Here is a 13,964-nt window from a genome sequence, read left to right on the forward strand (position 1 = left end):
TCGCGGCACTATCTGATGAAGACGGCTGTGTGTTCATGTGGTGGTGACGTAGGGACGAGGGAGGGGACTGCTGTGTGTTCATGTGGTGGTGACGTAGGGACGAGGGAGGGGACTGCTGTGTGTTCATGTGGTGGTGACGTAGGGACGAGGGAGGGGACTGCTCTGTGTGTTCATGTGGTGGTGACGTAGGGGCGAGGGAGGGGACTGCTCTGTGTGTTCATGTGGTGGTGACGTAGGGACGAGGGAGGGGACTGCTGTGTGTGTTCATGTGGTGGTGACGTAGGGACGAGGGAGGGGACTGCTAACTGCAGTGCGTGTGTGTGTGTGTGTGTGTGTGTGTTGGCTAACTGCTAGTCACTGACAGGAAGCTAAAAGGACCAAATCACTGACTGAACCTTTAAGACTTGACTTGACACTTAGACTCTTTCTGACTTTATTTCTTCATGTCTTTCAACTTATATATCATTTTTCAGAAATAAACTATTCAAACTTCTAAATATTGCACATATTTCATAGCCTTTACATTGTGTGTATTCAACTCATTTCATACTAATGAGACCTTTTCAAGTTTGTCCAAGCCTTCATACTCAGCTTACATTTATTACTCTCTTAATGCAGAAGATTGACTTCTGCTTATGTTTAGCATTTACACATTAACACACATGAAAACAGTCAGTTTCTATAATATAAAGTATGAAGCGAAGACATTTCTCAATCAAATTTGTCTTTATTGATTCTTTGAAAAGCAGGAAGTAGCAGAATAAGATTCAGAGCTCCAATATGTTATTAGTTGTTTAACATCTTATAATTATTAATACGACTTTGGTTTGATTTTAATTTGACAGATTAATACATTGAACCCAAACAGCGTTGATACATTCTGAAATGGCCAGTAATATAACTGTCAACAAATACATTTAATTGCTTTTTATATCGGAGAAAAAGAGAAAATAGGTTCAATAAACCATCACCAAAATGATTTCACATCATTAGAACTGTTTGCACAGTCTGAGTATCACCTGGTTATCACAGACCACCTCTGTATTATATTAGGAGACCTCACCAGGTGAAACTAACTAGGGTGATGGATTCTTAACCTTTACTGATTAACACAGATGTACTCAAGTTGGCCCTTATTGCCTGCGTTGAGATCTTTTTCAATGACAGTGACACCAGCCTTTTTATAAGCTGCTACAGCATCTTTTTGGAGAAGCAGCATGATGGCATTGATGGGTTTGCCTCCTGGCTGTTTATTGTACCACAGGTACACTTTGTAAGCTGAATTTGTGCCCTCATTGAGGTTCACACTCACAGGTGTGTACCCCTGCTGCTGATATTGCTGATACTCTGCATCATTGATGGAGACCTGCAGGTCGGTGATCGCTCTCTTGGAGTCGGTGGTCTGCCGGTACCAGATGTAGACATCCCGTCCTCTTGCTCCCCTGTTGGTATCTTCATCCAGACGGATGTAACCTTCCTGGAAGAGGGTGTGATCTAAACTAAAGGAATCGGTGGCGGTGACGTCACAGACGTAGGTCTGCTCTGATCTCTTCACCAACATGTAGATCCAGTCTCCACCAGCCTTGCGGTTCAGATCACAGGCCAGCTCCTCCCGGCCGTCAGCAAACATCCGGGCGTCTTGCTCTGCATTGGTTGAGAAGGTGATCTCCACGATGGGAGTATCGTACTCTCCGGAGCCTCTGAAGTACCACAGGTAGATGTAATTTCCGCCTGCTCCAGCATTGAGATCCTCATTGATCTTGGTGTAGCCTGAATTGATCAGGCCTCCGGCCATGGCATTGTCGTATGAGAGTTGAACCCTAGTGATGGGCTGGGGGCCATCTGTCTTGTACCAGAGATAGACTTTATTTCCTTTGGTTCCCTGGTTCAGATTAACATTGATTTTCAGAAAAAGCTTCGATTGGAGATTCTGTTCCTCAGCTGCATTAGTGGACACATCAAGGTCGGTGATGTAGGCGGCCATTGTGGAACCTGTGTAGAACAAAGAAGAGCTTTAGGGGCCACTCACACTAGGGCCGCGGCCCCGTGCCAAAGCTCATTAGCATACTAAAGTCTAGAACGTTTGGCTAGTGTGACCACGCCATCCGTATTCCAGCACGGAACAGCCCCTTGGCCACGGCACACCTGGGAGAGGTGTGCCGTGGCCAAAGTACAGATGCTAATGAGATGACACGCGCACAAGCAAGCGCACAGGCGGCGTTCCTGACGTGAATTTATTAAGGATGCATTGTCCGTTAACGTCCGCTGCCTTACTAGTCGGCACCAGAATTGCCCACCACTTGGACTTGTAGCTATAATGTGTGAGAATTAACGTGTGTGTAAGCCTAGGTGTGGGCTAATAAAAGAGGGAGAGAGCTAATTAGGTCGGCTCAGAAAGCACAGCAAAAAGGTTTTCGTGTTTACTCACGTTCGTCAGATGATTTTTTTTCTTTTTCCTCCCGTCAGCTGTCATAACTGCATTTACGCATGGCGGTGGAGACGCACCCAAAACAACACACCGCGGCCCGGTGATAAGGAAACAGTAGCCTACACTAAGGTTTAACAAGAAACTTTATAAAGACACTTAAAAAAACGATCTCTGCCGATACAAAAAGTTCTGACTTGGATTTGATGGAGCGATCGATGTGTACAAAACCATCCGGATACATATGGTCTGATGACGGGCCGTTATATTAATAATAAACAGCGTGCTGCACAAATATGAGACTGTTCACCGCGACCTATTACGTCAAGACTACATTTAAAAAAAAACAATAGCTTAAGGATTCTCGTTGCTCTAATGTGGAAGTGGAATATTTGATGCAAATTTGGCCGGATGAAAATATTCACAAACAGTCGTATAGCCTACAAGTAGACTAAGCTCCAAATCCTAAACGTGCACGGTGACGTAGGCAAGGTGCAAGTGTGCCCAGGCCACGAGCAGTGTGAGCACGGGCCTGCGGGGGGAGTGGGGAGGGGGGGGAATCGTGCTGAATCGTGCTGAGCACGGAACAGGCAAACGGCACTAGTGTGAGTGCGCCCTTAGAAAACAAGATAAACAAAGGAAGATGCATGACTGTTTAGGCAAGACACAGCCTATCTTATTTCTATCTTTTCAACAACATCAAAAGATGTAATGGATTAAGATCTGGAATAGAAGAATATATTGTCCAGAGATGAATGTGAATTAATAATAATAAAAATATTCTGAAATACTTACGTGTGCTGAAGCTGACAGTGATTGACAGGCAGGAAGGTGAAGTCAACTGGTGAGCTGAGTTCTGATGTTTCTACCCAGAGTCTGCTGCCTTTATACAGAGACCTGGTTGTTACATCACCACTTCTGTGGAATTCTATGGTCAGTCCTTCCCACTTTCAACCTGACACAGTTTGGCACCACTTTGAGGAAGGATTCTTTACACAGCCTTTTTTAATTTTATAAATCAAAAAATACTATGTACATGTCTTAAAATGCATTACGGCGTGTTTTGAAGAAGAAAATGTCTCATAAATCAGACAGTGAACAACATATGAAAAAATCCTTTTTCAATAACCTACAGAATAGTGCTGAGAATGATTATGGAAAGTTTAGTTGATGTAAGTGATTTAGAAGTTGAGATTTCTGGGTCAGAGTAATGAAAAAAAACTATCAAATCACGTTTATTTATACACTATCAAACCAGAATTGTCACACCATTTCTCACAGAGGAAGTTTGTTATGTAGAAACTTAACACACTTATATAGAGTCAAAATGCAATAAAGATTTCAACTCTTGCTTTAGCCAATAAATATATAGGGGAAGGTGGGGTGATTTGTGCAACTTTTTACTCAAAGTGATTTTAAAGTGAGGCCTTGACAGTTATGTCTCCAACTAAAATATGTACATATATTTCAGGATGTTGTGCATCCCTGGCAATAAAAACTTTGGATCTGGAATAAACTGTTTAAGAAATATAGCTTTCGGAAAAAAAGTTGTCTTGACGCACAAATCACCCCACTATGTGGGGTGATTTGTGCGTCATTGTGTCACAATGACAAAGTCACCATCATCATCTTTCTGGCCATCTGAACTCTCATCAGTGGTGTCGTTAAGTGGAATTGAGATGTCACTCTCTTCTGAGCTACTGTAGACAATCACTTTCTTTTGGTGACCAGCGTATACAGCCATGCCACTGGCACGACTCTCAGAAATGTACTTTGCACTAGTTGCTCCGTGCTTGTGGAACCAACTGCCACCTGACAAATGTGATTCCCCGTACATTTCTGCCTTTAAATCAAGGCTCAAAACCCATATGTACACCCTGGTGTTTCCTCCCCATTAACTATCTTACCTCTGCACTACTATCTGTGTTTATGTGGATGTATGGGCTTTACGTCTTTTATTTTGGTTATTGTTATTGTACCTTCATTGTTTACCTACTGAATGCACTATGTACAGCACTTTGGACAGTGCAAACTGTCATAAATGTGCTTTTATAAATACATTTTACTTACTTACTTACTTATAACTCACCCAGGCCCTTGCGCACAAATCACCCCATCCCCAGAATTTTGGATAATAGGCATGATGCAGCAATTTAGGGTTGACATTGTGCTAACTATATAGACTCAAAGTGTAGCATACCAAAGCACTAAAACATGTGTCAAATGTTTTCAAACGTGTCTATAATTGTTCAGACACAATAATCAAAAAACCTTGATCATGGAAATTTTACTTTGAAAGGCAAAACACAGTTTTTTGAGCTTAAATGTGCTTATATCTTATTCCTTGTGTCTCCCTTCTTTACAGGATGAGTCAAATGGATGGCTCTTCTTAAATATGTGGTCACATTTCCAATTTCTTCCACGGTTTTCTAGAAACAAGGGGTTTTGCAACTTCCAAAATGCACAATTCACCCCACCTTCCCCTATATATATATGCTAAATTTGCATAGATATTAAAAGGAATACAACAAATCAATGTTTTAATGCCAGTAATCAACTGGCAAAGTTTCATGATGATATCTATCAGTTAAAAAAATTAAATTTTACCCTCGCATTAAACCATGGTTCTGATGTTCTATTTGGGCCCCTGTTGCTTTCCAGCAGGTAGTTGACCAGGTTGTCCACCCAGGTCTGTCTGTCTGTCTGTCTGTCTGTCTGTCTGTCTGTCTGTCTGTCTGTCTGTCTGTCTGTCTGTCTGTCTGTCTGTCTGTCTGTCTGTCTGTCTGTCTGTCTATCTAACTATCTATCTACCCAGGTTGTGATCCATAAAATCCCTTTGCCCCCTGGGTAAAGAGGGTCACTGCATGCATTAACACTAACAGTCAGCATGTTAATTAAACAAGGATTTTTTTACAAGCTGTTGCACTCTGAGTTCAACTCATATTTTACTTGATAAAATAAAGACAATAAATGCACTCCTATGTGTTGTAGTGTTTTACAGTATCTGCAGCTATTAATATGATGCTCATCATTTTCAAGTCATATTTTTCTGGCCTCATTTTGGATCATTTCCATTAACTTGGTCTAGGCCTAGAAGCATCTGCACTGACTTCTAGGCCTAGACCAAGTTTTTATTTGTGTATTCCTTTTTTCCTTTTTTTGTGGACACATTATTTGAAGCAAATGAATTCATGAGAAAGAACTGTAAATGTTCGTACTGATCTGTAGCTGCTTAGTAATCTTCGTTAGCTTATTACACTTTATTTTATTCTTAAATTATCATTAATTTTTTCTCTTTCTTTTTTTACTCTACTTTCATTCTTCTCTTGTTTCCACTTTTCTTTACTCACTAAATGTTTCTTTGTGGTCATGTCAAAAACTGATAAATAAAACGTTTTTAAAGTAAAGAAAAACCATGCAAACCCCAGTTCACCTCTCAATACACTTTGCATTCTCATGAAATGTTTCTACATGAAGAAATACTGAAACAGTAACAAGATAGATCCAAGACATGTTCAGTGCATGAAAAGGTGATTTATGGCCTTAGTTTCAACACTTCATGGGAACACAGGTGTGGGTGATTTTCTGTTGTATTTTCAAACTCGTCGTTGTTTGTTTAGCTTGAAGCGGTTACTGATAACACCCAACTAATAAAAACACATAGGTGACACACAGCATTCACCACCCACGCTTATTAAACCTTTCACAAGAATTGATTTCTATTGCGAAATATTTCACTCTTTGCTTTATTTTGTTGGTTAAAATGTTTCAGTACAACATGGTTTTTATATTTTCTTTGTCTCTCTCTGTAAAATGAAATGTAAGTAAGTAAGTAAGTAAAATGTATTTATAAAAGCACATTTATAACAGTTTTCACTGACCAAAGTGCTGTACATAGTGCATTCAGTAGGCCAACATGGGCCAACATGAAGGTAAAATAACAACAACAACAATAGAAAAAAATAAATAAAAATAAAATAAAGATAAAAGTACAAAATACATATAACCCGGACTTCCACACACAAACATATACAGTAGTGTAGAAGTCAGATAGCTAATGGGGAGGGAAAGCCAGGGTGTACAGATGGGTTTTGAGCCTTGATTTAAAGGCAGTAATGGAGGGGGCATCACGTATGTCAGGTGGCAGTTGGTTCCACAAGCGTGGGGCAGCTACTAAATGTGTTGATACACATATTCACAAAGTGCTGACGTTAATATCCTTCCTACGCACTATCCCTTTAAAATGTCCACAGTACACGATGATTCATTCTCTCACTGCAGAATTAGTGTTGAAAGAAATAAAAGCTTCAGTGGATTGTAGAGTGGGTCCCTGTAACAGTTAACCTGATTCTCATGTATTACGGCTGACCTCTACTACTGACAAACAGAGGATCTGTGCATTTGCTTCTCCTGTCGACTTCTCAGTAACTGTTTGGTCCTGCTTGCTTGTCTCTTGTGTGCTCCTGTCCTGTGTTGTTCATGTGAGTGTCTAATTGTATATGTTTGTGCTGCATGTTTGTGCTTTATGCTGCTATATATGTTAGTGCTGCATGTTTGTGCTTTATGCTGCTATATATGTTAGTGCTGCATGTATGTGCTTTATGCTGCTATATATGTTTGTGCTGCATGTTTGTGCTTTATGCTGCTTTATATGTTAGTGCTGCATGTATGTGCTTTATGCTGCTTTATATGTTAGTGCTGCATGTATGTGCTTTATGCTGCTATATATGTTAGTGCTGCATCAAATCAAATCATGTCAATCTAACCACTATCAAACCAGAATTGTCACACCATTTCTCACAGAGGAAGTTTGTTATGTAGAAACTTAACACACTTATATAATGTCAAAATGCAATAAAGATTTCAACTCTTGCTTTAGCCAAAATCTAGATTTTTTGGTTTTGAAAGATAAGCAAATTTGTGCATAATTTGTGAAATATGCTAAATGTGCATATAGTATATAAAAAAAAAGAAAAAAAGAAATTCAATACAACAAATCAATGTTTTAATGCCAGTAATCAACTGGCAAAGTTTCATGATGATATCTATCAGTTAAAAAAATTTAATTTTACCCTCGCATTAAACCATGGTTCTGATGTTCTATTTGGGCCCCTGTTGCTTTCCAGCAGGTAGTTGACCAGGTTGTCCACCCAGGTCTGTCTGTCTGTCTGTCTGTCTGTCTGTCTGTCTGTCTGTCTGTCTGTCTGTCTGTCTGTCCATCCATCCATCCATCCACCCATCCATCCATCCATCCATCCATCCATCCATCCATCCACCCAGGTTGTGATCCATAAAATCCCTTTGCCCCCTGGGTAAAGAGGGTCACTGCATGCATTAACACTAACAGTCAGCATGTTTATTAAACAAGGATTTTTTTTACAAGCTGTTGCATTCTGAGTTAACCTTCAACTCATATTTTACTTGATAAAATAAAGACAATAAATGCACTCCTATGTGTTGTAGTGTTTTACAGTATCTGCAGCTATTAATATGATGCTCATCATTTTCAACTCATATTTTTCTGGCCTCATTTTGGATCATTTCCATTAACTTGGTCTAGGCCTAGAAGCATCTGCACTGACTTCAAGGCCTAGACCAAGTTTTTATTTGCGTATTTCTTTTTCCCTTTTTTTGTGGACATATTATTTGAAGCAAATTAATTCATGAGAAAGAACTGTAAATGTTCATACTGATCTGTAGCTGCTTAGTAATCTTTGTTTGCTTATTTCACTTTCTTTTCTTCTTAAATTATTATTTATTTTTTCTCTTTCTTTTTTTACTCTACTTTCATTCTTATCTTGTTTCCACTTTTCTTTACTCACTAAATGTTTCTTTGTGGTCATGTCAGAAACTGATAAATAAAACGTTTTTAAAGTAAAGAAAAACCAAGCAAACCCCAGTTCACCTCAATGCACTTTGCATTCCCATGAAATGTTTCTACAGGAAGAAATACTGAAACAGTAACAAGATTGATCCAAGACATGTTCAGTGCATGAAAAGGTGATTTATGGTCTTAGTTTCATGCTTCATGGGAACTCGGGGGTGGGTGATTTTCCGTTGTATTTTCAAACTCATCGTTGTTTGTTTAGCTTGAAGCGGTTACTGAGAACACCAAACTAATTAAAACACATAGGTGACACTAAGCATTCACCACGCCCACGCTTATTTAACCTGGCACAAGAATTGATTTCTATTGCGAAATGTTTTACTCTGTATTGGATGCAGTTAGAATAACTGAGATCAGCCCGGATGCTACATCCATTTTATATTCAGTCTATGAATCTCAAACATGAATGCCGTTAAAACTAATAGTCGTGCATCCCTCACTGCTGCTCCACTGTGACGAGTCACGTTTTCACTGCTCTTGATAAATCAATCAAATGCCATTTCTCTCATTAGAGCAGATTCTGCCAAGAGGGTCACTGCATGTTAACACTAACAGTCATCCTATGTTAATAAAGGTTCAGTAAGCGGAATGGTCAGTTTAGAAAAACGGGACGGGTGGCAACACTATGACTGAGAGATCGGCTTTATGAAACGCACACATTGTGTAAGTGATCACTGTACGAATAAAGAGCGATTTAACACTTATATTAACATATATAAATCACTTACTTCACCTTTAAACAAGGATTTTTTTTACAAGCTGTTGCACTCTGAGTTAACCTTCAACTCATATTTTACTTGATAAAATAAAGACAATAAATGCACTCCTCTGTGTTGTAGTGTTTTACAGTATCTGCAGCTATTCATATGATGCTCATCATTTTCAAGACATATTTTTCCGGCCTCATTTTGGATCATTTCCATCTGCACTGACTTCCAGGCCTAGACCAAGTTTTTATTTGTGTATTTCTTTTTCCCTTTTTTTGTGGACACATTATTTGAAGCAAATGAATTCATGAGAAAGAACTGTAAATGTTCATACTGATCTGTAGCTGCTTAGTAATCTTCGTTTGCTTATTTCACTTTATTTTATTCTTAAATTATCATTAATTTTTTCTCTTTCTTTTTTTACTCTACTTTCATTCTTCTCTTGTTTCCACTTTTCTTTACTCACTAAATGTTTCTTTGTGGTCATGTCAGAAACTGATAAATAAAACGTTTTTAGAGTAAAGAAAGACCATGCAAATCCCAGTTCACCTCTCAAAGCACTTTGCATTCCCATGAAATGTTACATGAAGAAATGCTCAGACAGTAATCAATCAATATAGTTTACTGCTTCAGTAATAAGCTACTGAACATAAAAAGGTGATTTATGGCTTTAGCTTCAACCGTAGGAACACTTCATAGGAACACGGTTGTGGGTGATTTTACGTTGTATTTTCAAACTCGTAATTATAAACTCGTTTTAGCTTCAAGCGGTTACTGAGAACACCAAACTAATTAAAACACACCCACGCTTACCCTCGTAATGTACTCCCGATTGACTTACACCCATGGTCCTCTGGGGTCATATTGACCCCAAACGGTTTGGTGTTTTTTTAAAGCCTAAAGTATAAATTGTCAATACATTTTGTGTTACACCTTTACTCTGACTTGAGTCCAACCCATTACCACAAATATTTCCCTTGGTTTTGGAATTTTAGGCCAACGGACCTTGTTTATATAAAAATATACAATTTTTTCGATTTAAAATTAAATAAAAAAAAAATAAAAAAATCCCTAACATGATTTTGACTCTATGACTCATTAGAGAGTGGCTTATGTCAAAGGTTAGTGAAAAAACTGTTTTTGAATCACTTACATTTTTTGAATAGGAGCAAATACAAACACCCATGGTCCTCTGGGGTCATATTGACCCCGCCCAGTTCGGCTGTTTTTTAAAGCCTATAAAGTATAAATTATCAATTAATTTTGTGTTACAACTTTAGTCTGACTTGAGTCCAACCCATAACCACAAATATTTCCATTAGTTTTTGAATTTAGGGCCAACAGACCTTGTTTATATAAAAGTATGCATTTTTTATTTAGACAGTCAAACCAGGCAGGGTCAGTTCTCGCCTGGTTTGACTGTTTCTAAGGCAAAAAACATAAATAATCACTAACCTCAGTTCTTCAGATTTTTACTCAACTTTATCCTCACTCTTTACCTGACATATTTAACATTACAACACAACATTACAACACGTAACATTTTTCAAAATTTACTTTTTAGAAGTGAGTCACCCTCGATGTGTCCCTCAGTTGCATGCGAGGCAGGTAGTTATGGAGTGATCTTTGCTGATTCACTTCATTGCATTTTGTTGAACTTGGTTCAAAATGAGCTCACAAGCCTCTGAGGTAAAGCCTGCTGCCTACTGATCATGCTGCCTGTCTCAGACTAAGGTTTGAAATGGTGCAGAGTCTGCCAGAAACGATCTGTTTATGTGTTTTGTTTTCTAAACCATTGCTTGACCCCACACATCAAAGGCACAGGTGTTGGGTCTGTCTGTGTGTGTCTGTGTGTGTTTTTTTTGGGGGGGAGTGCTCATGTGTGCGTGTGTGTGTGCTCATGTGTGTGTGTGTGCGCTCGTGGGTGTGTGCTCATGTACAGGTATGTGCATGTGTGGGTGTGTGTGTGTGTGTTGCTGTGTGTGGGTGTGTGTGTGTGTCTGTGTTGTGTGTGTGGGTGGGTGGGTGGGTCTGTGTGTGTGTGTGTGTGTGTGTGTGTGTGTGTATATGTGTGTGCGTGTGCGTGTAGGTGTGTGTGTGTGTGTGAGTGTGTGTGTGTGTGTGTGTATGTGTGTGTGGATGTCGTTAGAAGAAGGGGGGGGGCGGTTATTTCATCTGTTAGAAGCAGTATAGTGTGACATTTTGCCCCATTGCACCATTGTGTGCTGCGGGGTCATATTGACCCCAGAGTACAACAGGTGTTATTAAATTAAATAAAAAACCCATAATTTGATCAAAACACTTCAAATTTATATGAATCATCAAAAGCATAGTATTGAACAACCCCTATCATTTTCAGACCATTTGGTGAATGAAAAACATATTTTCACGCAAAAAGAAATGTCTTGTGGGGTCAAATTGACCCCAGTACAATAGGAGGGTTTAAACCTTTCACAATAAATGATTTCTATTGCGAAATGTTTTACTCTGTATTGGATGCCGTTAGAATAACTGAGATCAGCCCGGATGCTACATCCATTTTATATTCAGTCTATGAATCTCAAACATGAATGCCGTTAAAACTAATAGTCGTGCATCCCTCACTGCTGCTCCACTGTGACGAGTCCCGTTTTCACTGCTCTTGATAAATCAATCAAATGCCATTTCTCTCATTAGAGCAGATTCTGCCAAGAGGGTCACTGCATGTTAACACTAACAGTCATCCTATGTTAATAAAGGTTCAGTAAGCAGAATGGTCAGTTTAGAAAAACGGGACGGGTGGCAACACTATGACTGAGAGATCGGCTTTATGAAACGCGCACATTATGTAAGTGATCACTGTACGAATAAAGAGCGATTTAACACTTATATTAACATAAATAAATCACTTACTTCACCTTTAAACAAGAATTGTTTTTTATAAGCTGTTGCACTCTGAGTTAACCTTCAACTCATATTTTACTGGATAAAATAAAGACAATAAGTGACGTCCCATACAGACGCACTACATTCGGACAAACTGTTCTGTCAGTCAAAGGAACTAAATATTGGAATACTCTCCCACTCACAATAAGAGACTCACAAAATTATTCAACCTTCAAAACACCTCAAACAAAACCAAGTCTGTGACCACCTTTAAACTCTTTTATTTTCTTGTGTTATTTGTGCCTTTGTATATATGTATTCTTTTTTTAACCTGTATTTCTTTGCATGCCAGGGACAACAGATGAAATCTAGCACTTTTGCTAAAATCTGGCATTTTTACAGCTGTAAATGTTACAGCTGTTCATGAATATGCACTGTCCCTAATAAACAAACAAATAAATAATAATAATATTAAAACTCCTCTGTGTTGTAGTGTGTTACAGTATCTGCAGCTATTAATATGATGCTCATCATTTTCAAGTCATATTTTTCCGGCCTCATTTTGGATCATTTCCATTAACCGGTCCCAATTCAAAACTAATTGAGTGTGTCCATATGTAGGTGCATCTGCACTGACTTCTAGGCCAAGACCAAGTTTTTATTTGTGTATTCCTTTTTCCCTTTTTTTGTGGACACATTATTTGAAGCAAATGAATTCATGAGAAAGAACTGTAAATGTTCATACTGATCTGTAGCTGCTTAGTAATCTTCGTTAGCTTATTTCACTTTTTTTCTTCTTAAATTATTATTTATTTTTTTCTCTTTCTTGTTTTACTCTACTTTCATTCTTATCTTGTTTCCACTTTTCTTTACTCACTAAATGTTTCTTTGTGGTCATGTCAAAAACTGATAAATAAAACGTTTTTAAAGTAAAGAAAAACCAAGCAAACCCCAGTTCACCTCTCAATGCACTTTGCATTCCCATGAAATGTTTCTACATGTATAATTACTCAGACAGTAATCAAGATAGATCCAAGACAGGTTCTGTGAGTGCAGGAATAGATAAAACACTTCATAGGAACACGGGTGTGGGTGATTTTCCGTTGTATTTTCAAACTCGTCGTTGTTTGTTTAGCTTGAAACGGTTACTGATGACACCAAACTAATGAAAACACTTAGGTGATACTAAGCATTCACCACACCCACGCTTATTTAACCTTGCACAAGAATTGATTTCTATTGCGAAATGTTTTACTCTGTATTGGATGCAGTTAGAATAACTGAGATCAGCCCGGATGCTACATCCATTTTATATTCAATCTATGAATCTCAAACATGAATGCCGTTCAAACTAATAGTCGTGCATCCCTCACTGCTGCTCCACTGTGACGAGTCACGTTTTCACTGCTCTTGATAAATCAAACAAATGCCATTTCTCTCATTAGAGCAGATTCTGCCAAGAGGGTCACTGCATGTTAACACTAACAGCCTATGTTCATTAAACAAGGATTTATTTATAAGCTGTTGCACTCTGAGTTAACCTTCAACTCATATTTTACTTGATAAAATAAAGACAATAAATGCACTCCTATGTGTTGTAGTGTGTTACAGTATCTGCAGCTATTAATATGATGCTCTTCATTTTCAAGACATTTTTCCGGCCTCATTTTGGATCATTTCCATTAACTTGGTCTAGGCCTAGAAGTCAGCGCATCTGCACTAACATTAAATAACATTAAATCTGCAGCATTGATGTTAGAGGCTGGGGACAGCAATGAGCTGTGTAGTAGTCCGAATTAGAAAGAAAGAGATGTGTGTGAGAGGGAGCGTCACTGTTTAGACACAATTTAGGCAAAGTAAAGCAATGTTATGGTGAGAGCACATAAGGTATCAACGACCCATAACGACATATTGTAACAAATTGCTAAGTGGATAATGTAATAACATTTTGCACATAATGTTCCAACTTATTACATTGTGGTTCACCTGTTACATTATGAAGTAAGCAAAATATTGTTTTCTAATAGTGTAATTGAATTATTACATTATAAAGCAAACAAATGTATGGATTAAAGGGGTA

At 38.5% G+C, this 13,964-nt stretch overlaps 1 protein-coding gene across 1 annotated transcript; it reads right to left on the reverse strand.

Annotated features, from left to right (window-relative positions):
- Window positions 1-707: 707 nt before the first annotated feature.
- LOC307268627 (uncharacterized protein) lies at window positions 708-3,356 on the reverse strand. The gene is made up of 2 exons (XM_080051340.1): window positions 3,221-3,356; window positions 708-1,992 (listed from the first exon to the last, which is right to left on the reverse strand). Exon 2 carries the CDS (start codon window positions 1,982-1,984, stop codon window positions 1,100-1,102), a length of 885 nt encoding a protein of 294 aa, XP_079907466.1. The 5' UTR covers window positions 1,985-1,992; window positions 3,221-3,356; the 3' UTR covers window positions 708-1,099.
- Window positions 3,357-13,964: the final 10,608 nt, after the last annotated feature.

Source organism: Ammodytes marinus (assembly GCF_949987685.1).
Source record: "Ammodytes marinus genome assembly, chromosome: 22".
In the NCBI taxonomy this organism is placed as follows: domain Eukaryota; kingdom Metazoa; phylum Chordata; class Actinopteri; order Uranoscopiformes; family Ammodytidae; genus Ammodytes; species Ammodytes marinus.

Bases quoted from the DNA above. Each gene is read 5' to 3' on its own strand.
- LOC307268627 (XM_080051340.1), bottom strand. From the start codon at position 1,984: ATGGCCGCCTACATCACCGACCTTGATGTGTCCACTAATGCAGCTGAG.